General features: G+C 44.9%; 1 protein-coding gene across 4 annotated transcripts in view; it reads right to left on the bottom strand.

The window, feature by feature from the left end:
• The window catches only part of HECW1 (HECT, C2 and WW domain containing E3 ubiquitin protein ligase 1), a 564,607-nt gene that overhangs the window by 23,122 nt on the left and 515,314 nt on the right, over nucleotides 1-26,171 (bottom strand). For all 4 annotated transcript variants that reach the window (XM_073550028.1, XM_073550027.1, XM_073550030.1 and 1 more), the window contains 2 exons: nucleotides 5,666-5,764; nucleotides 5,402-5,531 (listed from right to left, as the gene is read on the bottom strand). In XM_073550028.1, the coding sequence (XP_073406129.1) occupies nucleotides 5,402-5,531; nucleotides 5,666-5,764 (229 nt within the window). The remainder of the gene's footprint in view (nucleotides 1-5,401; nucleotides 5,532-5,665; nucleotides 5,765-26,171) is intronic.

The following is a 26,171-nucleotide window of genomic DNA, read 5'->3' as shown; positions in this document are numbered from 1 at the left end:
TAGTATCTAATTCTATGGCCAACCAGCAGTCATAAGATCAGAATATATGGAATAAATACTGCAAAACAGGAAAAAAATACCCCAACAATAGGTCCAAAAATACCAAAATTCCAAGATATACTCCCACAGGTGGGCATAGGCATGCAAATCAAACTTTCAGGTAAAGTGGGGCTAAGTGGTGGCACCTGCACTATGCCTGGACAGAAGTGAAAAATTCATAAGGAGACACAATGTTCCTCAAAAGACCCCTCATTCTAGCATGCTTGCATGATGGTCTGTCGGGATTAATCTTGAGTATTTTCCATTTAAGTTTTTTTTATTTTGTATGAAAGTACAGGACATTATTAAAGATCCACATGTAAGTAGTGCGCCATTATTACAGATCCATATGTAAGTAGTGCACCATTATTGCAGACCCAGAGGTAAGTAGTGCGCCATTATTACAGACCCAGAGGTAAGTAGTGCGCCATTATTACAGACCCATATGTAAGTAGTGCACCATTATTACAGATCCATATGTAAGTAGTGTGCCATTATTACAGATCCATAGGTAAGTAGTGCGCCATTATTACAGATCCATATGTAAGTAGGGCGCCATTATTACAGATCCATATGTAAGTAGTGCGCCATTATTACAGATCCATATGTAAGTAGTGTGCCATTATTACAGATCCATAGGTAAGTAGTGTACCATTATTACAGATCCATATGTAAGTAGTGCGCCATTATTACAGATCCATATGTAAGTAGTGCGCCATTATTACAGATCCATATGTAAGTAGTGTGCCATTATTACAGATCCATATGTAAGTAGTGCGCCATTATTACAGATCCATATGTAAGTAGTGTGCCATTATTACAGATCCATAGGTAAGTAGTGTACCATTATTACAGATCCATATGTAAGTAGTGCGCCATTATTACAGATCCATATGTAAGTAGTGCACCATTATTTCAGACCCAGAGGTAAGTAGTGCGCCATTATTACAGATCCATATATAAGTAGTGCGCCATTATTACAGATCCATAGGTAAGTAGTGAGCCATTATTACAGATCCATAGGTAAGTAGTGCACCATTATTACGGATCCATAGGTAAATACTGCGGCATTATTACAGAACCATACGTAAGTAGTATGCCATTATTGCGGATCTATAGGTAAGTACTGCAGCATTATTACAGACCCATATGTAAGTAGTGCGCCATATTATGGTTCATCCATGAAAAATCATATTGTCCATGAAATATTACATTTCACATGGATTCTTACTGAAAACTTCTGTGTGCTACAGCATAACAGAAGAATTTTAGAAGTGGTGCAACATACACCCACATCTTTTCGATCAGTACTGCCCAAAACACATGGATAGCGCAGTCTGCATGAGGCCTTAGGTTGGTCATAATTGGAAACTTAGTATAAATGTATTTTTCTTTAATATAAAGGATCATAGCAGTTCAATATACGGTATATTTTCACACAAGCATGCAGATATAAAAAAAGAACTAGTTAAAACATCATGTAATGTGCTGAAAAGGCAACACAAAATTAAAGCTATTTGCTTGCTTTTAGCTTTGCTGTCAAAAATAGATGTTATAAGCAGAACTGCTTATATCCTGAAACCAGGTGCAAAAACTATAGCCCGAGCCTACAATGTCTCATACAAAATAATCAGGCCCCTAAGGAACCAAAAAGGATGATGTTTGGTGAAACCACTGAATTTTGAGCAAATCACGGCAAACAAATGTCAGTACCCACATTTCAGTACTTAGTGATCACATCCTACAACCCCTGGCAAAAATTATGGAATCACCGGCCTTGGAGGATGTTCATTCAGTTGTTTAATTTTGTAGAAAAAAAGAAGATCACAGACATGGCCCAAAACTAAAGTCAATTCAAATGGCAACTTTCTGACTTTAAGAAACACTAAAAGAAATCTAGAACAAAAAATGTGGTAGTCAGTAATGGTTACTTTTTTAAACCGAGCAGAGGGGAAAAATTATGGAATCACTGAATTCTGAGGGAAAAAAATATGGAATCATGAAAAACAAACAAACCAAAAAACACTCCAACACATCACTAGTATTTTGTTGCACCACCTCTGGCTTTTACAACAGCTTGCAGTCTCTGAGGCATGGACTTAGTGAGTGTCAAACAGTACTCTTCATCAATCTGGCTCCAACTTTCTCTGATTGCTGTTGCCTGATCAGCTTTGCAGGTTGGAGCCTTGTCATGAACCATTTTCTTCAACTTCCACCAAAGATTTTCAATTGGATTGAGATCCGGACTATTTGCAGGCCATGACATTGACCTTATGTGTCTTTTTTCAAGGAATGCTTTCACAGTTTTTGCTCTATGGCAGGATGCATTATCATCTTGAAAATGAATTAATCATCCCCAAACATCCTTTCAATTGATGGGATAAGAAAAGTGTCCAAAATATCAACATAAACTTGTGCATTTATTGAAGACTAACTGAAGAGCCCGGCGCTGCCCGGGCATAGTAACTAACTGTGGTTAGTTATAGCAAATTATAATTATCCTCCATCCCATAGTCCCGTGCCCATATACCCATCATACATATCCACCATCCCATAGGCCCGTGCCCATATACCCGTCATACATATCCTCCATCCCATAGTCCAGTGCCCATATACCCATCACACATCCTCCATCCCACAGTCCCATGCCCATATATCCATCATACATATCTGCCGTCCCATAGTCCCGTGCCCATATACCCGTCATACATATCCTCCATCCCATAGTCCAGTGCCCATATACCCATCACACATCCTCCATCCCCTAGTCCTGTGCCCATATACCCATTATGACATCATCATCACCATGGCAACCGTTATGACATAACCGTCATCATTGCAACCTATTAAGACATCATCATCACCATGGCAACCATTGTGACAGCATCTTCGCCATTGCAACCTATTATGACATTAGCGTCGCCATGGCAAGCATTAAGACATCATAATGAGGGGCGGGGCTTGCAACCTATGTGACATCAGCATCGCCATGGCAACCATTATGATATCATAATGAGGGGCGGGGCTTGATGTACACACACTTTTCCCCCATTATGTAGATAGGGGCAAAATTGTTTGGTGAATTGGAATGCGCGGGGTTAAAATTTCGCCTCACAACATAGCCTAGGATGCTCTCGGGGTCCAGACGTGTGACTGTGCCAAATGTTGTGGCTGTAGTTGCGACGGTGCCGATGCCAATCCCGGACATACACACACACACACATACATACATACAGTACATACACACACTTGAGCTTTATATATTAGATGTAATGACAGCCATCTCTCCACTGCCTTTACCTGACATGCAGCCCCATATCATCAATGACTGTAGAAATTTGCATGCTCTCTTCAGGCAGTCATCTTTATAAATCACATTGCAACAGCCCCAAACAAAAGTTCCAGAATCACCACCTTGCCCAATGCAGATTCGCGATTCATCCTTATATATGACATTTATCCAGTCATCCACAGTCCACGATTGCTTTTCCTTAGCCCATTGTAACCTTTTTTTTTTTCTGTTTAGGTGTTATTGATGACTTTCATTTAGCTTTTCTGTATGTAAATCCCATTTCCTTTAGGCGATTTCTTACAGTTCGGTCACAGTCGTTGACTCCAGTTTCCTCCCATTCGTTCCTCATTTTTTTTTTGTGCATTTCCTATTTTGGAGACATATTGCTTTAAGCTCCTGGTCTGGACGCTTTGATGTCTTCCTTGGTCTACCAGTATGTTTGCCTTTAACAATCTTTCCATGTTGTTTGTATTTGGTCCAGATTTTAGACACAGCCGACTGTGAACAACCAACATCTTTTGCACCATTGTGTGATGATTTACCCTCTTTTAAGAGTTTGATAATCCTCTCCTTTGTTTCAATTGACATCTCTCCTGTTGGAGCCATGATTCATGTCAGTCCAATTGGTGCAACAGCTCTCCAAGGTGTGATCAATCCTTTTTAGATGGAGACTAACGATCAGGTCTAATTTAATGCAGGAGTTAGTTTCAGGAATGAAAATTTACAGGGCGATTCCATAATTTTTTCCTCAGAATTGAGTGATTCCAGAATTTTTCCCTCAGAATTGAGTGATTCCATAATTTTTCCCCTATGCTTGGTTTAAAAAAGTAACCATTCCTGACTACCACATTTTTTGTTCTAGATTTCTTTTAGTGTTTCTCAAAGCCAGAAAGTTGGCATTTGAAATGACTTTAGTTTTGTGCCATGTCTGTGATCTGCTTTTTTTCTACAAAATTAAACAACTGAATGAACATCCTCCAAGGCTGATGATTCCATAATTTTTTCCAGGGGTTGTATGTGTAGAGATATTTTCTATCAATAATGTGCCTGTCGGTCCCAGCGAGCGTACAGCAACTGTACTGATGGAGTGTACTTTAATATCTAGTAATGTGCTAAAGTAATATCGGGGAAGCAGCACAATGCAGTTTAAGAACACTGGCTCCTGAAATGTTATTTCCTGTGGAATGTGAGACTTTACTAACACAGAATGTCAGAAGAGGCGGCAGGTCCTCTCTAAGGCCTCATGCGCACAGCCACATTATGAATTCATACACCGCAATACACATCTGTAATACTATGGTTATAAACTTCACCATGTCCATACGGTACCATCTCCAAGTTTCCAATTTGGAGCTCAACTATGGTTCCTCTGATGGATTTAAACAGAATCTGTCATCCGGTTTTTAATGCCCCATCAATGAGCAGAATAATGTAGGGACAGAGACCCTCATTCTTGCGATGTATTATTTGCTGGGTTGCATTGCTACAGTTTTGATAAAATCACTTTTTTTCTCAGCTGTAAATCTAGCAGTCCTCTGAATGTTGAGCTCTATATTGCCTCGCCCACACCACTGACTGACTGTTTTATGTGAACACTGTGCATAGGCAGAAAGTTGCCAATCAGCGGTGGGAGCAGAGTTATTCACAGCTCATGAATATGGTGGATTACATCACAGCAGAATTACTAGTGCTCAACTGATAATCTCGTGCTGATGAAACAGTGATTTTATCAAAACTACAGTAAACAGCCTAGTAAATGACACATCACTGGAATCAGGGTCTCTGTCTCTACATTATACTGCTCTTAGATTAGTTGGCAAATAAAATTGTGACATTCTTTTTAATATGAATTTGTGAGAAAAAAATATTGCTTTGTACATGCTACAACATACAAGAGTTGTCAGTCACCCATTGATTCTAATGTGAATCCTTTAAGATATAGGGTATGAACAAAATTTCGACTGTGTTAGGACTGACAATGTCAAGAATTTTAAACTAATATGCAATAAAAATATAAATAGTTTTATAAGTTCAGATATAGCTTTAGTTGTAACCTTATCTCCAACTAACCTGACCAAACACTTCCTCATTTACTGTGAACGTTAGATCCAAAATGTCTGTGATGTCGTTGTCCTTCATCCATTGCAAACTTTGGTGGAATTCTTCATCCAAGTATTCGAGATCACTGAGGTCACAGGGGCTGGAAAATGTAAGAGTAAGGAACAGGCTAAGTTAGTTTGGAAAATGCACAGAAACACAAGCAGCAAATTGTAAATTATATACACAGAATTAGGGAAAAATTGTAAATGGCATCATCTGCCTGGCTGTACTCACAGTCTTAGAAGAGCCTTGTAGAATGGCCGTGTGAAAAAGGCATCCAGGAGATACTGGTGGATAAGGGCAAGGCCAAGGATACGACCACTGAACCGGAACCTGGACAAAGGCAAATCTCTTAGTAAATAGATATTCATCTTCCGTATTAATTTACAGATAATAGTGTATGAGAATAATAAAAGAGGAAGAAAATGAGTCACAACACGGAGAGGATCAAGGAGTCTGACATACGAAGCTGAGCATCTAATTGGAATGTGGTGATATTAAGGGGTTAGGATAGGACAATCAATTTGGTGGTGGTACCTAGCACCCCAAGCGATCAGCTGTTTGCGGTGGCGGCAGAAGGCGGATGAGGACTGTGTACGATACAGCGTTGGAGCTGTTCTGCTGTATCTGACAGCGGCCACTAAGCAGTGTTACGCTGAGTAATAAATAAAATCCATATGTAGAATTTTCTTTTAGGCCACGTTCACACGTTCAGTATTTGGTTAGAATTTTACATCAGTATGTCATCAGGAGGGCCCGATCGTTTTCATTGCAACCTGAGGTCGTCATGATGACCTTCGCGTCTGCCAACTATGAAAGCCTGTTTAGATTGGGCCAGGAGCATGGTCTAAGAGGCTTCTATCAGTGTTACACTGACAGGTATAATGCATTGTGCCAGCGAAGTTTAAGTCTATTAAAGGGACTAAGTAAAAAAAAAAGAAAAAATATATATAAAAAATCAAAAATAAATAAAAAAATGAAAAAACAATTCTACCAAAAAGTAGGTATATTTAGTAAAAGCAAAAGTAAACAACAAAAGTACAACAGGCCCACCCTATAAAACTGTCAACGTGGCAAAAAACTATGCTTTTTCATCATGCTGCCGAACAAAACGGGATCGAAATGTTGAATGAAAATAAAAATGGTGTAGCTGAAAATGTCATCTTGTCCTGTAAAAAACAAGCTGCCATACAGCTCCATCACTGAAGAAATAAAAAAGCTAAAGCTCTCAGAATATATCGATGCAAAAACAATTCTTTTTTCCATAAAATACTTTTAATTGTGTGAAAGTGGCAAAACATCAAAAACATAAAAACAATTCTAGAAATGTGGTATTGCTGTAATTGTACTGACCCAAAGAATAAATCTGACTTTATCACTTTTACTATATGGTGAATGGCATAAAAAAGCAATTCCTGAATTGCTGTTTTTTGTTCATTCTGCCTCCCAAAAATTGGAATAGAAAGCGATTAAAAAATGTGCTTGAAATTGTGCCAATACAAATGTCAATTCAACCCGCAAGAAACAAGCCCTGTGTTGGCAGAAATCTAAAAAATTATAGCTTTCAAAATATGGCGATGCAAAAACTTGTTTTTGCAAAAATAAGCTTCGTTTATAGTGTGACAGCAGTCAAATATAAAAAAACATATAAATCTGGTATCACTGTAATCGCACCAACCTGAAGAATAAAGTCACATAATCACTTATACCGCGCGAGGAACGGCATAAAAAATAAATAAAATCAATTCTTCACCTGCTGTTGATTTGTTCAATTTGCCTCCCAAAGATCGCAGTAAGACTCAGCTCACATTTATCCTGCGCCCTACGCTGAGCGCTTACACTGGGGTTTCTGTGTAAATCTCTGAAATATATGATACAGACAAACCCCCGGCAGAAGATTCCTTATAATGAAGGAGATGGAGATACTGTGGACAACGTTTGGCTAAAGATTCTGTGGTGTTCATCATTTTAGGCGTGCATGAAAGATGGGTCCGCCACAGTTTAGCGCACCTCTGAAAAGAAGGACACCGCATTATATCTGCTGCCTCATAATAGTGAATGGATCCATCGGGGTTTCATCTGTCACGCTATTCTGAAATTTAGATGGAAACCCCGATGTAAGTGCACAGTGTAGAGCGCCGGATAAATGTGAACCCAAATCAAACATTATGTAAAATGTTCCCAATAAAAGCTTCAACTTAATCCATAAAAAAAGCAAGTCCCCACTCAGGTTCGTCACCTGTTAACAGATATATAGGGGTTTCCTGTTACTAGCAACACAAAAGTTCTGGATAAGTGCTATGGCTCCTGCCCCCCCCCCAAAAAAAAGAAATCCAGTGAATTCTGGTCTACCAAATCCAAATGCCCCCTCTCTTCTGAGCCCCAGTGTGCCTAAACCACAATTAACGCCTACATGTTTGGCATTTCTGTAGTGATGAGAGTCCACCTAATTTACAGGTGCATGTCTACAGTAAGTATGAGCTGGGCACAATCTATGGGCAGTACAATAGCAAATTTGCAATTTTCACTCAGCACCATCCACTGCTGCATAATTCGGGAAAGACACATGGAGTCAAACTTATCACTACACCTGTTCCTACATTCCCAGAGGGGTGTAATTTCCAAAATGTGGCTCTACCAATGTGACATGGTACCCTCAAACCATTCCTGCAAATTCGGAACTTCAATATAATGCTCCTGCCCTTCCAAGTGCTGCCGTATTTCCAAAGAGTAGTTTTCCGCCACATTTGGGGAATCGGTGTACTCAGGAGTAACTGCACAACAAATTGTATGGCCCAGTTTCCCCTGCTACCCTTTTGAAAATCAAAATTTGGGGCTAAAGCAATATATTTGTGGGAAAAAGTAAAATCTATTTTTTTTTCTTTCTTGGTGAAGCACCCAAAGGGTTAATAAACTTCTAGAATGTGGTTTTGGGCACTTTGAGGGGTGTCGTTTTTATAATGGTGTCACTTTTGGGAATTTCCCTCCAAGTCACTTTAAATATGATGTGGTCCTTAAAAAAATGGGTTTTCACATTTTCTTGGAAAAAATAAGATATCACTGGTCAACTTTTAACTCTTCTGAACCTGTCAGCAGGATTTTACTAAGTAAACTATAGACAGTCAGGTTGCTGCTGTTACACTGATTACAATGACCTGGAATGAAGAAATCAGTCTTCTGGTTGTTGTGTAATCGGTGTTAAAAGTTGTCCACTAATGATATGCCTGTGCTCCTGGGCGGGACTGTGGGCAGAGTCTTATAGTCCTGCTGTAGGCCAGAGAATCCAAGGAAAGACCTGCCCACAGGCCACTTTGAAGCACAAACAGTCTGTCTCTTTGATGAGGAACATGTTGGTGCTTCTGGGAGGCCTATGAGCAGGTCTCGTCTTGGTTTGGCTAGCTTAGAGCAGGAAGATAAGACTCTGCCTACAGTCCCACCCTGGAGCACAAGCAGCTCATTAGCTGAAAACTTCTAACACTGATTACACAAGAACCACAAGATGGATTTCTTCACCGCAGGTATCATTTTAATCAAAATAACAGCGGTGACCTGACAATGTCTGTAGTTTACTTGATCACTTTAAGGGCATAAAAATTTAAAGTTTGAAAATTGGAACATTTTCCTATTTATATTCAAATTTTCATTATATTCTTAAATAAATGCAAATCGTATTGACCAAGGAACTACAACGTCACAAAAAAACAATCTCAGAATCAGTAGGATCCGTTAAAGCATTGCAGAGTTATGACCTCATAAAGTGACAGTGGTCAGAATTGAAAAAATTGATCTGGTCAGGATGGTGAAACAGGCTGGGGTGGGGAGGAGACGAAGGGATTAATCTGATAAAGTAAAGTGATTTATCTGACAGATCCATTATAATTGATGTGCTGTCAAAATTATTTGTCAATATATAATATATGCTTTAACAGTGGTGCGTTGAATAAAGTGCCATAAAAGTGCCATAAACGTGAAACAACATGAGTGGCAGCCAATATTTCTGGAAAGTTTTGGGAGGAACATAAAGGGATAATTATTTGTTTTTGTGAATTAATGAGCCAATCTGAATTTCCATATGTTAAAAAGTAAGATTTATGACTTTAGGGTCAGTGTGCTAACTATCAAGCAATTCTTCTGACCCCCGCCATAAAAGCGGTGTACTGTACACCCTCCCATACCAGGTAATGATGACATATGAGCCTTGGGGCAATTCAATCTCAGACGTTTGCTTTGATAAATGATTATAAATGGACACACTGCTCTAATTAAGGCCTATATGAATGTCAGGTGAACACAGAGATAGGCAAACAGAAGATCTTTGGTGAGCGACCGTCTCCGGGAACACTGGCAGGATTGTGCTTGTCCCACAACTGTTCTTTAGTGTGCATGGTGGAAAATTAAAGTAACTTGTCCCACTAGAGAAAATTAGCAGGAATGTATTCTAGCAGGAAATAACACACAAATGCTGATGCTGTGTGGCTACATATATACACAGTATATGTATTTCTGCAATAAGAGCTGATATAATAATCTTTTTTCTTCATGGCATTTCAATAAAGTATTAAAGGGAAAATCCACCATTAGGATTCACTACATATGTATTAAATATATAATCTTTGCTTCTGTGTTTGGATGGGGGGACAGCCCACTTTACATACAATCCCCTGATGGAGCTCTCATAAGTGCAGTTTTAGAACATTTTCCATTTTTTACGCTGTGCTTTCCGTGCAGAAATTTCACGGTGTTTGCCAGCTCAAGCAAAGTGGATCTGATTTAATAAAAAAAATCATGTCCACTGTGCATTTTTTGGTGTTTTTTTTCCCCTGTAGGCTTCTATTGTGAATCTGAATAGAAAAGCAGTTGTACTTTTAGGCCACATTCACACTTAAGTCAAAACCAGGAGTGGGTGAAAAATACAGAAGTGCTGACATGTTTCTATTAGGGCAGAGCCAGACTGCCATATTTCTCGTGTGAGAATCACATGGTAAGTAAACCTCGCACTGGCTGTCGGCTCTCTTGACCTGAGCTTGACAGCTGCATAGTAATCCATCACGCTGTCTTAAGGTACTGTCACACTTAGCGATGTACCAGCGATCCCGACCAGCGATATGACGCGGTCAGGATCGCTGGTACATCGCTAAGTGGTCGCTAGTGAGCTGCCACACAGGCAGATCTCACCAGTGACATCGCTGGGGACGGGGGTCGCTACTTACCTGTCACAGTAGGCGATCCTGCGTCCTCCCGCCCGGCTCCACGCTCGTCGCTCGTCTCTCCACAGGAAGCGCCGCAGGAAGCTGACGACGAGAAACAGTCCAGGACGTTCTCGCGCGATCAGCGATAACCAGTGGGGGAGCCGGTCGGAGGTAAGTATCAGACACAGCGACATCGCTAGCAATATCGCTATAACGTCACAAGTTATAGCGATATTGCTAGCGATATTGCTTAGTGTGACAGTACCTTTACTCAGGTCAGGAGAGGTGGCGGGCCAGTCCGTGCAGTGCGATGCGATTCTCGCACAAGTTCTACGGCTGTCTGACTATGCCCTTAGGCCGGGGTCACACTAACCGACGCAAAATACGGTCAGTATTTTACATGCGTAATACGGATGAATGGCCCCTAAACAGTGCTCCGTATGTCATCCGTAATCAAGGTGTGGTCGCGTATTTTGCGCATGTCTGCATCCGTATGTAATCCGTATGGCATCCGTATGGCAAGATTTTCTCGCAGGCTTGCAAAATGGACATATAATGGAGCCCTATGACAGGGTTTATAACAGAAACCAAAGAATAGATATAGACACATAGAATGCATATACAGTGGGGAAAAAAAGTATTTAGTCAGTCAGCAATAGTGCAAGTTCCACCACTTAAAAAGATGAGAGGCATCTGTAATTTACATCATAGGTAGACCTCAACTATGGGAGACAAACTGAGAAAAAAAAATCCAGAAAATCACATTGTCTGTTTTTTTTTCATTTTATTTGCATATTATGGTGGAAAATAAGTATTTGGTCAGAAACAAAATTTCATCTCAATACTTTGTGATATATCCTTTGTTGGCAATGACAGAGGTCAAACGTTTTCTGTAAGTCTTCACAAGGTTGCCACACACTGTTGTTGGTATGTTGGCCCATTCCTCCATGCAGATCTCCTCTAGAGCAGTGATGTTTTTGGCTTTTCGCTTGGCAACACGGACTTTCAACTCCCTCCAAAGGTTTTCTATAGGGTTGAGATCTGGAGACTGGCTAGGCCACTCCAGGACCTTGAAATGCTTCTTACGAAGACACTCCTTCGTTGCCCTGGCGGTGTGCTTTGGATCATTGTCATGTTGAAAGACCCAGCCACGTTTCATCTTCAATGCCCTTGCTGATGGAAGGAGGTTTGCACTCAAAATCTCACAATACATGGCCCCATTCATTCTTTCATGTACCCGGATCAGTCGTCCTGGCCCCTTTGCAGAGAAACAGCCCCAAAGCATGATGTTTCCACCACCATGCTTTACAGTAGGTATGGTGTGTGATGGATGCAACTCAGTATTCTTTTTCCTCCAAACACGACAAGTTGTGTTTCTACCAAACAGTTCCAGTTTGGTTTCATCAGACCATAGGACATTCTCCCAAAACTCCTCTGGATCATCCAAATGCTCTCTAGCAAACTTCAGACGGGCCCGGACATGTACAGGCTTAAGCAGTGGGACACATCTGGCACTGCAGGATCTGAGTCCATGGTGACGTAGTGTGTTACTTATGGTAGGCCTTGTTACATTGCTCCCAGCTCTCTGCAGTTCATTCACTAGGTCCCCCCGCGTGGTTCTGGGATTTTTGCTCACCGTTCTTGTGATCATTCTGACCCCACGGGGTGGGATTTTGCGTGGAGCACCAGATCGAGGGAGATTATCAGTGGTCTTGTATGTCTTCCATTTTCTAATTATTGCTCCCACAGTTGATTTCTTCACTCCAAGCTGGTTGGCTATTGCAGATTCAGTCTTCCCAGCCTGGTGCAGGGCTACAATTTTGTTTCTGGTGTCCTTTGACAGCTCTTTGGTCTTCACCATAGTGGAGTTTGGAGTTAGACTGTTTGAGGGTGTGCACAGGTGTCTTTTTATACTGATAACAAGTTTAAACAGGTGCCATTACTACAGGTAATGAGTGGAGGAAAGAGGAGACTCTTAAAGAAGAAGTTACACGTCTGTGAGAGCCAGAAATCTTGATTGCTTGTTTCTGACCAAATACTTATTTTCCACCATAATATGCAAATAAAATGAAAAAAAAACAGACAATGTGATTTTCTGGATTTTTTTTCTCAGTTTGTCTGCCATAGTTGAGGTCTACCTATGATGTAAATTACAGACGCCTCTCATCTTTTTAAGTGGTGGAACTTGCACTATTGCTGACTGACTAAATACTTTTTTTCCCCACTGTATATATATATATTTATATATATAAATGTATTCTATGTGTCTATATCTATTCTTTCGTTTCTTTATTAAACCTGTCAGTGTGAGTTTACTGTATAGCGCACTGAATTGCCGGCTTTGCTAAAAGACACCGGGTGCGTATTTCTCGCAAGTCACATGTGTGGTCCGTGTGTAATCCGTATTTTTTGCGCACCCATAGACTTGCATTGGCGTACTACTGCCGTAGTATGCTGACAATCGCAGCATGCTGCTATTGGCACGGACTGTAGAATACGGATGAGAAATATACGCCTGGTGCGAGTGACCCCATAGAGAATCATTGGTCCGTGTCTAATGCGTGCTTTTAGCGCCTCTCACTCGGCCGTATTCCTCGCCAGTGTGACCCCGGCCTTATACTTTTCCTCTGATTGTTCCTCACCTGGTTTTGAGGCGTTAACTATTTGATGGCAGGTGGCGGGTGACACAGATGAGTATCCCTGTTGCAGTTCTGTGTTTATTTCGTATTGATGGGGACATTAATTGGATGCTTATTAAGTCATGCCTGACAACAATGGGGTACTAATGGGATGTAAACTATTGAGATACTAGTGAACAAAGCCGCTAGTGATATGGAACTTTGATTCTTATCTGCACTAATAGATCTTTTCTGTGTGAGGCTGCGGCATCGCTGAATGAATTTTATGTGTCCGGTGATGAATCCCATTTTTATCTATGCATTATGTCCTTTGACTGAAATCTTATGTGGGGCAATGTAATGCAATCTATTACCCATATATACCACCTGATGCCATATGTGTTCTATTGTTTTTAACCTCTATGGGACACAGGGCCCTCTATAGAGCAGATTTATCTTTGTCTAGAACTAGGGGTCCCTTCAGTTATCGGGTAGAGGGTATCACTAGTGGCTGCAGGGTACATCAGGGCCCCTAGGGATAGCCATCGTTGAGCGGGGGCGCCACAACGTTCCCCCCTAGGGTGCCAACCTCCGCGGCCAGGCAGGTGTAAGCTCAGGTTTTACATCAGGGATTCCCAGGTGTCCCAGTTATGGGTTTTTGTTTGAACACGCTTTTGTTTTGAATTTGTCACGGTTTTTCTTTTGGTGTTTAACCACACTAGTGATTTTTTAATTAATAAAGTATCAATTTTAGGGGATATACATTTATGATAATACTCTAGATCCTTCTTGTATTAATATTTGAGACTGTCACCTGGTTTTGACTCACAAATACTGATGTAAAATACTGACCAAATACTGAACATGTGAGTACGACCATAGGCTACATTAAGCCCATGTTCACACAATCAGTATTTGGTCAGTATTTTACATCAGTATTTGTAAGCCAAAACAAGGAGTGGGTGATAAATCCAGAAGTGGTGTTGTATTTCTATTATACTTTTCCTCCGGTTGTTCCACTCCTGGTTTGGGCTTACAAATACTGAGGTAAAAAACTCACCAAACAGTGAATGTGTGCACGTGGCCTTAGGCTACCTTCCAAGATAGGGGTTTTCCAGACAGGGAGGAGCTACAGAGTAGTGTAGTGCAGAGCAATAGGGTCTAGCTCTGGGATTTCCTGTTAAGAGTTAATTGAGATGCAGCAGTGATCAGGGACAGTCTGACAGCCATGGGGATAAGGTTGCTTCGGCAAGAAGGGGCCCAAGGCTGAGTGTCATGCAGGCGGTCACAAGTGTAAACGAAACCATTCCAAATAAGGGTGTATGATTGGGACTGAGACATTGAGCCTTTTATCTTCTCCTTTTGAGACCGGACAATGGGAATGGAAGGAAGCTGGTGGGCCTAAAGGCACAGACGGGACAGGGATTGTCCACGAAGAGCGGTGATTGCCAAGACAGGACAAGGATTGGTCAGGAAGAGCAGTGATTGCCAAGACAGGACAGGGATTGTCCAGGAAGGGCAGTGATTGTCAAGACGGGATAGGGATTGTCCAGGAAGAGCAGTTATTGCTGGAACAGGACAGGGATTGTCCAGGAAGAGCAGGGATTGCTCGAAAGACAGGGAAAACCCTAGAAATGTCACTCTGTATGCATCTGTACTGAAAACCCTACTGATAAGTAAAGATAACCTGTTAAGAATGGACACTGTCTCTGAAGTTGTTTGTGAGACCCATGGAGCTGAAGATGGAGTGAAAGAAACAGAGGAGACTCCGGCAGTAAATGTGAGTGTTCTGTTGCGCATGCTCCACGTACAGCAGAAAGGACATTATGTTTCATCTGTGGAGCGCCAGGGTGTGGGAACACTACAGCTCGTTGCCACGACTACCACCCTGACCGCCTTACACCAAAATGAGTATTTGGTGAGTTTTTGATGTTGCATATTTTCTGCAGCATTTCTGTACTTATTAGCTACATAAGGTTACTTACATTTTTTACATGTGTTATCATTTGTGTTTTTGATGCTGCGGTATTTGTGTATATTTGTTATGTTTTAAAAAAGCTGCTTTGTTTTTGATACTTACTGGCATTTGGCTTTGAGAAAATGTTATCGATACAGTCATGTTTGGTTTACAGTAAGTTTCCACAGTGGAAACGCATGTGCACTTTTTTACCTGTGGATTTTCCGCATCTAATAAAATTCTATGGGGAAAATCCGCACATAACTCGGCGTACAAGCAAGAAAAACACACCGCAGTTCAGTTTAAGTAGTGTAAAAAAGGTCAGAGTAGACATGATTCTATAAATCCCATCCAGTTTACTGGAACTGTCAACCGCTGCTAACTCACCCAAAACTTACTTAGCCAGGGGTCACATTAGCGCGGAGTATCCGATGTGAAAAAAAGGATCCAATATGCTAATGACACTGCTCAAACTCTGCTATAAGTGTGAGCTGAGTGGTAGTGCGCTATGCTTCGATCCTCTCGCATGACAGGATCGGAGCACAGGTGCAGAGGAGACAGAGAAAGCAATTTCTCCATCTATTTCACTGCCGGCATCCACAGAATCGCACTGCACTCGGGTGACATTTGAGTGCAGTGTGATGTCTCACATGCACCTTTAGACTTGTGAGTGCAGGTGAGCTAAGTCTTGCTGCCAATAATGCGATTGTTCTCATAAGCCAAATCAAGATGAGAAAATAATCGCAGATCTGAGCTGCCACATAGAATAACACTGGGCCGAGTGGTACGCGATGTTTTATAGCATAGCACTTGGCCATGTTCTATGCTCGTGTGAGTGAGCCCTTAGTCTTAGGCTAATTTCACACTTGCTTTTTTTTGCAGCGCGTTTTTCCCGCAAAAAAAGCATTGAAAAAACGCATACAAACGCATACAAATGCTGCGTTTTTTTCAAGCATTTTTATGAGCATGCATGAAAAAAATGCAGCGTTTTTATGCGTTTGTATGCGTTTTTAGTGCGTTTTTACCGCGTTTGCGTTTTTTACAACATTAGGTGGACCCTGACCCTGACCCTACTAACCCTAACCCTGACCCTAACCCTAACCCCTAACCCTAGCTAACCCTAACCCTAGCCCTAAACCCCCTTAACTAACCCTAACTCTAACCCAAACCCCTAAATTCCATTGTCCAACTAATGGTAAAAAAAAAACGCATGCGCAAAAAAACGCATACATAAGCATGCCAATGCGCACATATGCGCACCCATAGACTTATAATGGGTGTCTTGCTGTAAAAAAACGCATTGCGTGCGCATGCGTTTTTTTGAGGCAAGTCGGACGCCCAAAAAATGCAACAGGATGCATTTTGTGCGCCCGAGCGCATACCGCAAAAAAACGCATGCGCGGAAAACGCATACAAACGCATGTGTATGCGCACATAAGCGCATCCCATGCAAAGTATAGGAAAAAAACACGCATTTTTTTTTAGCGCTAAAATACCGCGAAAAAAAAACGCAAGTGTGAAACCAGCCTTAATGTAGAATCCTAGGCCCTGACTCATGAAAGTGTTTGCACTAAAAAACTGGCGTAACACCTTGAAAAGTCCCAAATTTTTGTGCAATGCAAATTTGAGCAACGCCCTCTCAACAAATTCACTGAAAGTAGTGCAATTTCTTATTCCAGAAATGTTACTCCAGACTCTCAACTAGAGTAACATTTCTGCAAATGTGTCATAAGTTATGGCTGAAATGTATGCCAGTGTAGGAGGAGGGGCCCCCGCCGCGTGTCTGGGCCGGAACCAAGGGGACCGTCACCAATGTTCCTAGGGGGACTGTTTCCGGGGGACAGAATTAGAGGGCGGACCGCAGAGGCTTCCAGAACGGTTGGGAGAGGAGCTTATAAAAGGTGCGGGAGCTGCGAGCAGGAGTCAGTCAGCAGATAAGGGGAGAAGACGCAGGAGACCGAGAGGACGCCTGAGAGCCAGAGCCTCCGACAGCAACCAGAGAGGAGGACAGCGACAGGAGGGACGGAAGAGAGACTTACTATGGGCAGAAGGGAGACGGCACCGAGCTGTCCAGCAGAGGAACACCGCCCGACCGCCCATGGCCGTTGCCGTTTCACTCCAGCCCGTGGCTGCGGCCTGCCCGCCGCCCTCCGCAGTCACCACCGCCGCACCCCTGCCCACAGCTGGGGCCAGCTGCGGTTCTCCTAGCACAGCCTTGGGCTGCACCAGCGGCCTACCTGCCGCCACTCAGCATCACCGCTGGCCGTCCCTGTCCAGGGGCTGTGGCCTCCATTCTCCTGCTCCCAGGCAGTATCACGCTGCCTCCGCTGGGGGGGGCATCCCGCCAACGAACTCTCCAGGAGCCTGTTGTGCCTCCGCCTCGCCTGGGCGTAGGAATGTCCAAAGACTTCGCAAGATCCTCGACGGCTGGGCCCAACGGCTGCGATGCCGAAGCACCATCGAACAGCACGCCGTTGGACGTCAGAAGGGCTAACTGACACATTGTAACTAAGGACATGTAGTCGGCCATACCGCGGCCATATAGTGACCGGCCTTCGCTGGGTTAGCCATGTTTATATTATCCCTGCATTTCTGTGATTGGTCCCTGCAGGACAACTGTTGTTACTAGTGTTGAGCATTCCGATACCGCAAGTATCGGGTATCGGCCGATACTTGCTGTATCGGAATTCCGATACCGACTTCCGATATTTTTTCAATATCGGAATTCGGCATCGGAATCGGAAGTTCAGTTGATTGACGGCCTGACGTCATCATGATGCGCGGTGTGTGCGCATCATGATGCGCCGTCATTTCGGGCCTTCCGGGGGTCTCTGCCGGCCTGCCGGGGGGCTGTGCCGGCCTGCCGGGGGGCTGTGCCGGCCTGCCGGGGGGCTGTGTGGACTGCCCGGGGTCTGTACCGGCCTGCCGGGGGGCTGTGCCGGCCTGCCGGTGGTCTGTGCACCCTGTGGGGGTCTGTACCGGCCTGCCGGGGGGCTGTGCCGGCCTGCCGGGGGGCTGTGCTGATGTCCGGGGGTCTGTGCAAGCATCGTCCGATGGGACTACAAGTCCCATCGGGCGATGCCTGCTACCATGACAGTGATTGACACATTAGCCAATGATGGGACAGTAGTAGTCCCATCATCCGGCTAATGTGTTAAATGTTAAAAAAAAAAAAAAAAAAAAACTACATACATACTACATGCTACATACATACTACATATATACTACATACATACTACATACATGCTACATACATGCTACATGCATGCTACATACATACTACATATATACTACATACATACTACATACATACTGCATGCTACATACATACTACATACATACTACATACATACTATATGCATGCTACATATATACTACATGCTACATACATACCACATACATACTACATGCATGCTACATATATACTACATGCTACATACATACCACATACATACCACATACATGCTACATATATACTACATGCTACATACATACCACATACATACCACATACATGCTACATACATACTACATACATACCACATACATACTACATACATGCTACATACATACTACATACATACTACATGCATGCTACATGCATGCTACATACATACTACATATATACTACATGCATGCTACATACATACTACATGCTACATGCATGCTACATACATACTACATACATACTACATGCTACATACATACCACATATATACTACATACATACTACATACAATACATTCATACAATACATACATAGACATACAGTACATATAACATAGAGTAACATACTTACCAATACTTGTCACATTGTTCCCCGAAGCCATTGTCGTCTACGGAATAAATATTAACATAACAAACCACAAAAATACTCACCCACGATCCGAAGCAGTCCACGAGTGTGTCCCACGACGATCTTGGGTAGAGAACTGCAGCATCAGATGATGCTGCCGTTCTCTACGGGCTGCAGGAATCCAATGACGGAAGGTAGGTATCCTTCCGCACTGTATTCCTCCGCCACTTAAAAAAAAAAAAAGTCCCTAGTCTCACTTTATGCCATTGCTGTGTGGGAATTTCCCACACAGCAATGGCATAAAGTGAGACTAGGGACTTTTTTTTTTTTAAGTGGCGGAGGAATACAGTGCGGAAGGATACCTACCTTCCGTCATTGGATTCCTGCAGCCCGTAGAGAACGGCAGCATCATCTGATGCTGCAGTTCTCTACCCAAGATCGTCGTGGGACACACTCGTGGACTGCTTCGGATCGTGGGTGAGTATTTTTGTGGTTTGTTATGTTAATATTTATTCCGTAGACGACAATGGCTTCGGGGAACAATGTGACAAGTATTGGTAAGTATGTTACTCTATGTTATATGTACTGTATGTCTATGTATGTATTGTATGAATGTATTGTATGTATGTAGTATATATGTGGTATGTATGTAGCATGTAGTATGTATGTAGTATGTATGTAGCATGCATGTAGCATGCAGTATGTATGTAGCATGCATGTAGTATATATGTAGTATGTATGTAGCATGCATGTAGTATATATGTAGCATGTATGTGGTATGTATGTAGCATGTAGTATGTATGTAGCATGCATGTAGTATGTATGTAGCATGTATGTAGTATATATGTAGTATGTATGTAGTATGTATGTAGCATGTAGTATGTATGTAGCATGCATGTAGTATATATGTAGTATGTATGTAGCATGCATGTAGTATATATGTAGTATGTATGTGGTATGTATGTAGCATGTAGTATGTATGTAGCATGCATGTAGTATATATGTAGTATGTATGTAGCATGTAGTATGCAGTATGTATGTAGCATGCATGTAGTATATATGTAGTATGTATGTTGCATGTAGTATGAATGTAGCATGTATGTAGTATGTAGTATGAATGTAGCATGTATGTAGTATGCATGTTGTATGTATGTAGCATGTAATTTTTTTTTTTTTTTTTTTTTTACATTTAACACATTAGCCGGATGATGGGACTACTACTGTCCCATCATTGGCTAATGTGTCAATCACTGTCATGGTAGCAGGCATCGCCCGATGGGACTTGTAGTCCCATCGGACGATGCCTGCACAGACCCCCGGAGCCTGCACAGACCACCGGCAGGCCGGCACAGCCCCCCGGCAGGCCGGCACAGCCCCCCGGAGCCTGCACAGTCCCCCGGCAGGCCGGCACAGCCCCCCGGAGCCTGCACAGCCCCCCGGCAGGCCGGCACAGCCCCCCGGAGCCTGCACAGACCACCGGCAGGCCGGCACAGACCACCGGAGCCTGCACAGACCCCCTGGCAGGCCGGCACAGCCCCCCGAAAGGCCCGTACAGACCCCAGAGAGGCTGTACAAGGGCAGGAAAGGGTTTTTCTTATTCCGATACCGGAAGTCCCATAGACTTGAATGGGACTTCCGGTATCGGAATCGGCGATACCGATACTTTTTTTAAAGATCGGCCGATACCATCCGATACGATACTTTGAAGTATCGGATGGTATCGCTCAACTCTAGTTGTTACCCTTTTTGTTTGCTCAAAATAGCCCCTATCGGCATCTATATTTATAAAAGTTACACCTTAAAGTTTGATTCTTCTCACGCCTCGTCACGGCATCCTGCGTACCTGCCTTTACCACATTTGGCATAGTCAGCAGGATGCAGTCTCAGAGTGTGGATGAAGGTGCCGTGGACCAAAGCGGGCCGCAGACTCAGCAAGTAACGAGGGCCCCCGGTCCAGTATCTCCTTGGGGCCTATGCTGAGCAACCTGCCCAGGTTCTCCGGCACCAACACCATGTTGTGGAGCTGGACAGAACGGATGCGAGGGCTCTTTAGAATGCATCCGATGACCCCTAACTTGGAAGTCGAAGTAGCTCTCATGGCGCTGGATGGGGAGGCCTGGGATTCGGTAATGTTGAGGCCCCCAGGACATCACAACACCTTTGTTAGGGTCTTGCAGATTTTGGAAGACACCCATGAGGATCCGACGAATGTGGGGGAGTTGAGGACCCGGTTTTTCAGTCGTATGCAGGGAGAGGGGGAGACGATCACCCAGTATATGAATGCCCTTCAGGAGTTATACATGGCCATCGAGCGGAAGGACGGCGTAGGGGTAGCACCCATCGACATTACCCTACGCGACCTATTAGTGACCGGACTTTGAGACCCTCTGACAAAGAAGGCATTACGGGAGCAAGTTCTCCAAGGTGGGGAGTCAGGCGCGTGCACGAGAGCAGGAGCAGGGGCTGACGGTCCCCATGGGGAAGGTTCGGAGCGTGGAGGCCTCCGTGAACGTTGTCGGAGAGCCCCAATGGGTAGAAGAAATGAAACGAGCTGAAGAACATCAGGGGCGAGTTGGCTGAAGTGAAAAGAAGGGCCGAGGCCACGAGTGGATGGCCTAGTTCAAGCGCGGGGCCTTGGGGACCTCGCAACTCCTGGAGCGGCCTGCCCTTGCAACCCCGGTGTTATGAGTGCGGGGAACTGGGCCACTTCACACGAGAGTGTCCGGGGCATGGGACATGCCCACCCCAGCGGCCATTAAACTAGAGGGCTCTGAGCTGGGGGGGACGCCGCTAGGAGCCAGAAACCACGATATGGGGTGGTGGAAGTCCCGAAGATCTGGTCGCGAAGTGTCCCGTGATATGGGCAGAGGTCGAGGGCCATGCCGTATGGTGCCTAATAGACACGGGGTCGCAAGTAACGACCATGCCTGCAACTTATTTCGGCAGCATTTTCCCGAGGCCACACTGATATACCTGGACGACATCATCATCTATGCCGCCACGCTTGAGGACCACCTGCGGCAGTTGGGGCAGGTGTTCGGCCGGCTGCAGAAGTACGGGTTGAAGGTAAAACCCCAGAAATGCCACTTGTTCCATACGCAGATGGAATATCTGGGGCATACCGTCTCTGCCGAGGGCATTAGACCATCCCTTGAAAAGGTTGCCGCAATCCAGGGGTGACCTACTCCCGAGACGGTCAAAGATGTGCGGGCCTTCCTGGGGTTGTCCGGATACTACCGTCGTTTCGTAAAGAATTTTGAACGTCGAGCCCGAGCCCTGCAGGACCTGCTAAAGGGGGCTCCTGCCGGAGCGAACAGGCGGAAGATCCAGTGGCAAGAACCGCAGGAAGAGGCCTTCCAAGACCTTAACGCCGCACTCTCGGGCTCCCCGGTGTTAGCTTATGCGGATTTCTCGCAGCCGTTCATACTGCACACTGATGGGAGTCTCCACGGGCTAGGGGCTGTATTGTCACAAGTCCAAGAAGGTCAGGAGAAAGTGATCGCTTATGGCAGCCGATCACTTCATGACTCTGAACGCAATCCCGACAATTACAGCTCCTTTAAGCTCCTCGCGGTAGTGTGGGCCATGACGGAGCGGTTCGCAGAGTACCTGGTGGGCTCCGAGGTGGTGATATGGACTGACAACAACCCGCTGGCCCACCTTGAAAATGTCAAATTAGGGGCTCTAGAGCAGCGATGGGTGGCCTGGATGTCCAAGTTCAAATACAAGATCATTTATAAAAGAGGAACAGAAAATGTGCATGCTGACGCTCTCTCTAGGATCCGGCGTACAACTCCCGGGCAGAGTCGAGACGGCGAACTGGAAGGAGAAGAGACGCCGTTCGCCCTGACCCCCACTGAACTTACAGCCACCACCCGAAAGCAATCCCTTCTAGGACCCCCAAGGGGTATGCTAGAGCAATCTCGTGATAAATAGATCCAGCAACAGCAAGAAGATGGGGAAATTCGGTCCCTGCGCCAATGGCTGGCCACTGGCAAAACACCTACTGCCTCTCAGAGGCAGACCTTGACTCAGGACATGTTGTTAATGCTACACCAATGGGAGAAATTAGTCATCAAGAAGGAACTATCGTATTGTAAGGCAGTATTGCGGACGACATCAACAACAGCTTGGCAAGTAGTCATGCCGGGAGCCCGACTCAGTGAACTAGCTCGGGAAGCCCATGAAAAAGGGGCTCATTTCGGGGCCCAAAAGACTTTTCAGTGGTTACAGCAAATGGCTTACCACCCTCGCCTACAAACCGCAGTAGAAGAGGCTTGCCGGGTGTGCCGTCTATGCAAGATAGCTAAACCACCTGAACAACGGGCCCCGGTACAGACAATAGTGACATCAGCACCCCTTGAACTCTTGATGATTGACTATTTGACCATTGGTCCCACACACCAGGGGTATGAACATTGTCTTGTCATGGTGGATCATTTCACCAAATTTGCTGTGGTAACCCCTACATGAGATCAAACTGCGGAGTCGACCAGCTATGTGATCTGCAAAAACTTTATCCAAGTGTATGGCTGCCCCCAACGGATACATTCAGATCAGGGAGCGTGTTTCCTGGGAAAAGTCATGGAGCAATTACACCGTCTCTATGGGATCGGCTATTACCGGACCACGCCGTACCACCCGCAGGGGAATGGGGCTTGTGAACGATTTAATCGGGCGCTAATCCAAATGTTGCATACCCTGGAGAGCGACCGGAAGGCCCGCTGGCCTGAGTACATTCCTGAACTAGTGTGGATTTATAATAACCGGGTTACCGGCTATACCCCCTACTCGCTGCTATTCGGGTGGGAAGGCAAAGGGATCATGGAGGTAGAATTGAACCCGGAAGAACAACCCTGGACAGGGGTTTCATAGTGGGTCCGGAACCATCGGCACCGGCTACAAACCCTACACCGAATCGTCCACACAAAACTCCAGGATCTAGAACATCCAGGGGGGACATTACCTCTGCCCATTGACCTCCAGGCCAGAAATCGGGTACTCGTACTAGACCAGCACCCTCAGAACAAGCTGGAACCTCGGTGGGAAGAAAGTCCCTATCGAGTACTGCGCCCAGTAAGCCCCGACGGCCCAGTGTACGAAATACAACCTTAAAAAAGACGGGGCCCTCTCTACTCATACTGTGCACTGTAACATGTTGCGGCCCTGTATCTCCACCGACCCCACACAACCCGAGACCACCCCTCAGGTCCCAGAACCCCTGCCAACAGTCTGGGACCTGGACGATGAAGAAGACCTCCCAGCAGTACAAACGGACACTCTAAGGAATAATATCTCAGCAGACCCAGTCAACCCGCCAGATCCGACCACTCCACCACCTTCCACCACCCCAGAAGACTCCACCGCAGTCGAACCAAGACGCTCTGAGCGGTCAACAGCCGGAAAACCACCCAAACGTTACGAACAAGATCAGTTTGTATGGCAAAGAAAATTTTCATCTCGAAAGGCCAACCCAGGCCTACCTAAGCCCTCGCCCGAGGACTGGCGAGCATACAGGATGGGGGAGTGTAGGAGGAGGGGCCCCTCCCGCATGTCTGGGCCGGAACCAAGGGGACCGGGGACCGTCACCAAAGTTCCTAGGGGGACTGTTTCCGGGGGACAGAATTAGAGGGCGGACCGCAGAGGCTTCCAGAATGGTTGGGGGAGGAGCTTATATAAAAGGTGTGGGAGACGCTTCACTCCAGCCCGCAGCTGTGGCCTACCCACTGCCACCCGCGGCCGTTGCCGCTTCACTCCAGCCCGTGGCTGCGGCCTGCCCACTGCCGCCTGCGACCGTTGCCGCTTCACACCAGTCCGCGGCTGCGGCCTGCTCACTGCCGCTTCACTCCAGCCCGCGACTGCGGCCTACCCATTGCCAGCCGCGGTTCCCCTAGCACAGCCTCGGACTGTGCCAGCGGCCTACCTGCCGCCACTCAGCATCATCGCTGGCCGTCCCTGATCGGGGGCTGCAGCCTCCATTCTCCCGCTCCCAGGCGGTATCATGCTGCCTCCGCTGGGAGGGCATTCTGCCAACGAACTCTCCAGGGGCTTGTTGTGCCTCTGCTTCGCCTGGGCGTAAGAACGCCCGAGGACTTCGCCAGATCCTCGACAGCTGGGCCCAGCGGCTGCGACGCCGAAGCACCATCGAACAGCACGCCGTCGGACATCAGGAGGGCTAAGCGACACATTGTAACTTAAGGACCCGTAGTCGGCCATACCACGGCCCTATAGTGACCGGCCTTCGCCGGGTTAGTCGTGTTCATATTATCCCTGTATTTCTGTGATGGTCCCTGCGAGGACAACTGTTGTTACCCTGTTTGGTTGCTCAAGATAGCCCCTTTCGGCATCTATATATATAAAAGATACACCTTAAAGTTTGATCCGTCTCACGCCTCGTCACTGCCACGTACCTGCCTTTACCACACCAGCTCAAGCTAGAGTAACCTTTCTGGTGGAGGACAGTTGCAAATTGTGTCTAAATCATTAAGAGGCACATGCTTCTTTATGAATTTGGTGCATCTTACTCCGGCACTCCTTCAATATAACTTACTTACAAAATGTCACATTATTATATTTACATCCTTTAGTAAATTCAGTGATATTATTGGTACCGAAACCACACTCCTGTCTTACTTATGAATTTAGAAGTGAGTTGAATAAAGGGCAGGCCTTTTGTGCTATTATACTGTAGTCAAAACAATGATTTCACCAGTTGTTTTCTCAGAAGAGAAATTCTATTACAATGAGATAACTTTATTCAACAGTCCAAAAATTCTGATCAGCTATAAAAGTCCTGCAGGAAACTCTGTAATCTCATAATTACTGATCAAACAGTAGATGCAAGCAATTATAGAGCTCCTCTAATTAAATATGTCTGCATTCACAGTTCCATTTGGTAGCTGTTAAGGTTGATGTGAATTGATTCCCAGTACCTGGTCAATTGGCCAGGTCAGTCATCTATGGTCATTGGGTAGGAGGCCTGAGAACTGCCTCTTACCTGACAAAATCTACGGCTCTTCTCTTGATTAGCTGACCGGGTGCCATGTCATTTTACGCTAAGCAAAAGAAGAGCCAAGGTCCAGAAGCCAAAGACCATTGAAGAGTTACATGGACGGGGTCCTGCTAACTTCTAGTTGCTTTATATTTATAGAAAAAGTGTTCAGTTTCTCAGCCTTATTACT

This window comes from Dendrobates tinctorius, unplaced genomic scaffold, assembly GCF_039654945.1.
Source record: "Dendrobates tinctorius isolate UK_male_01 unplaced genomic scaffold, ASM3965494v1 ptg000162l, whole genome shotgun sequence".
NCBI classification, from domain to species: domain Eukaryota; kingdom Metazoa; phylum Chordata; class Amphibia; order Anura; family Dendrobatidae; genus Dendrobates; species Dendrobates tinctorius.
The sequence above is the reverse complement of the archived record's forward strand: the minus strand, read 5'-3'. Positions and strand labels throughout refer to the sequence as shown.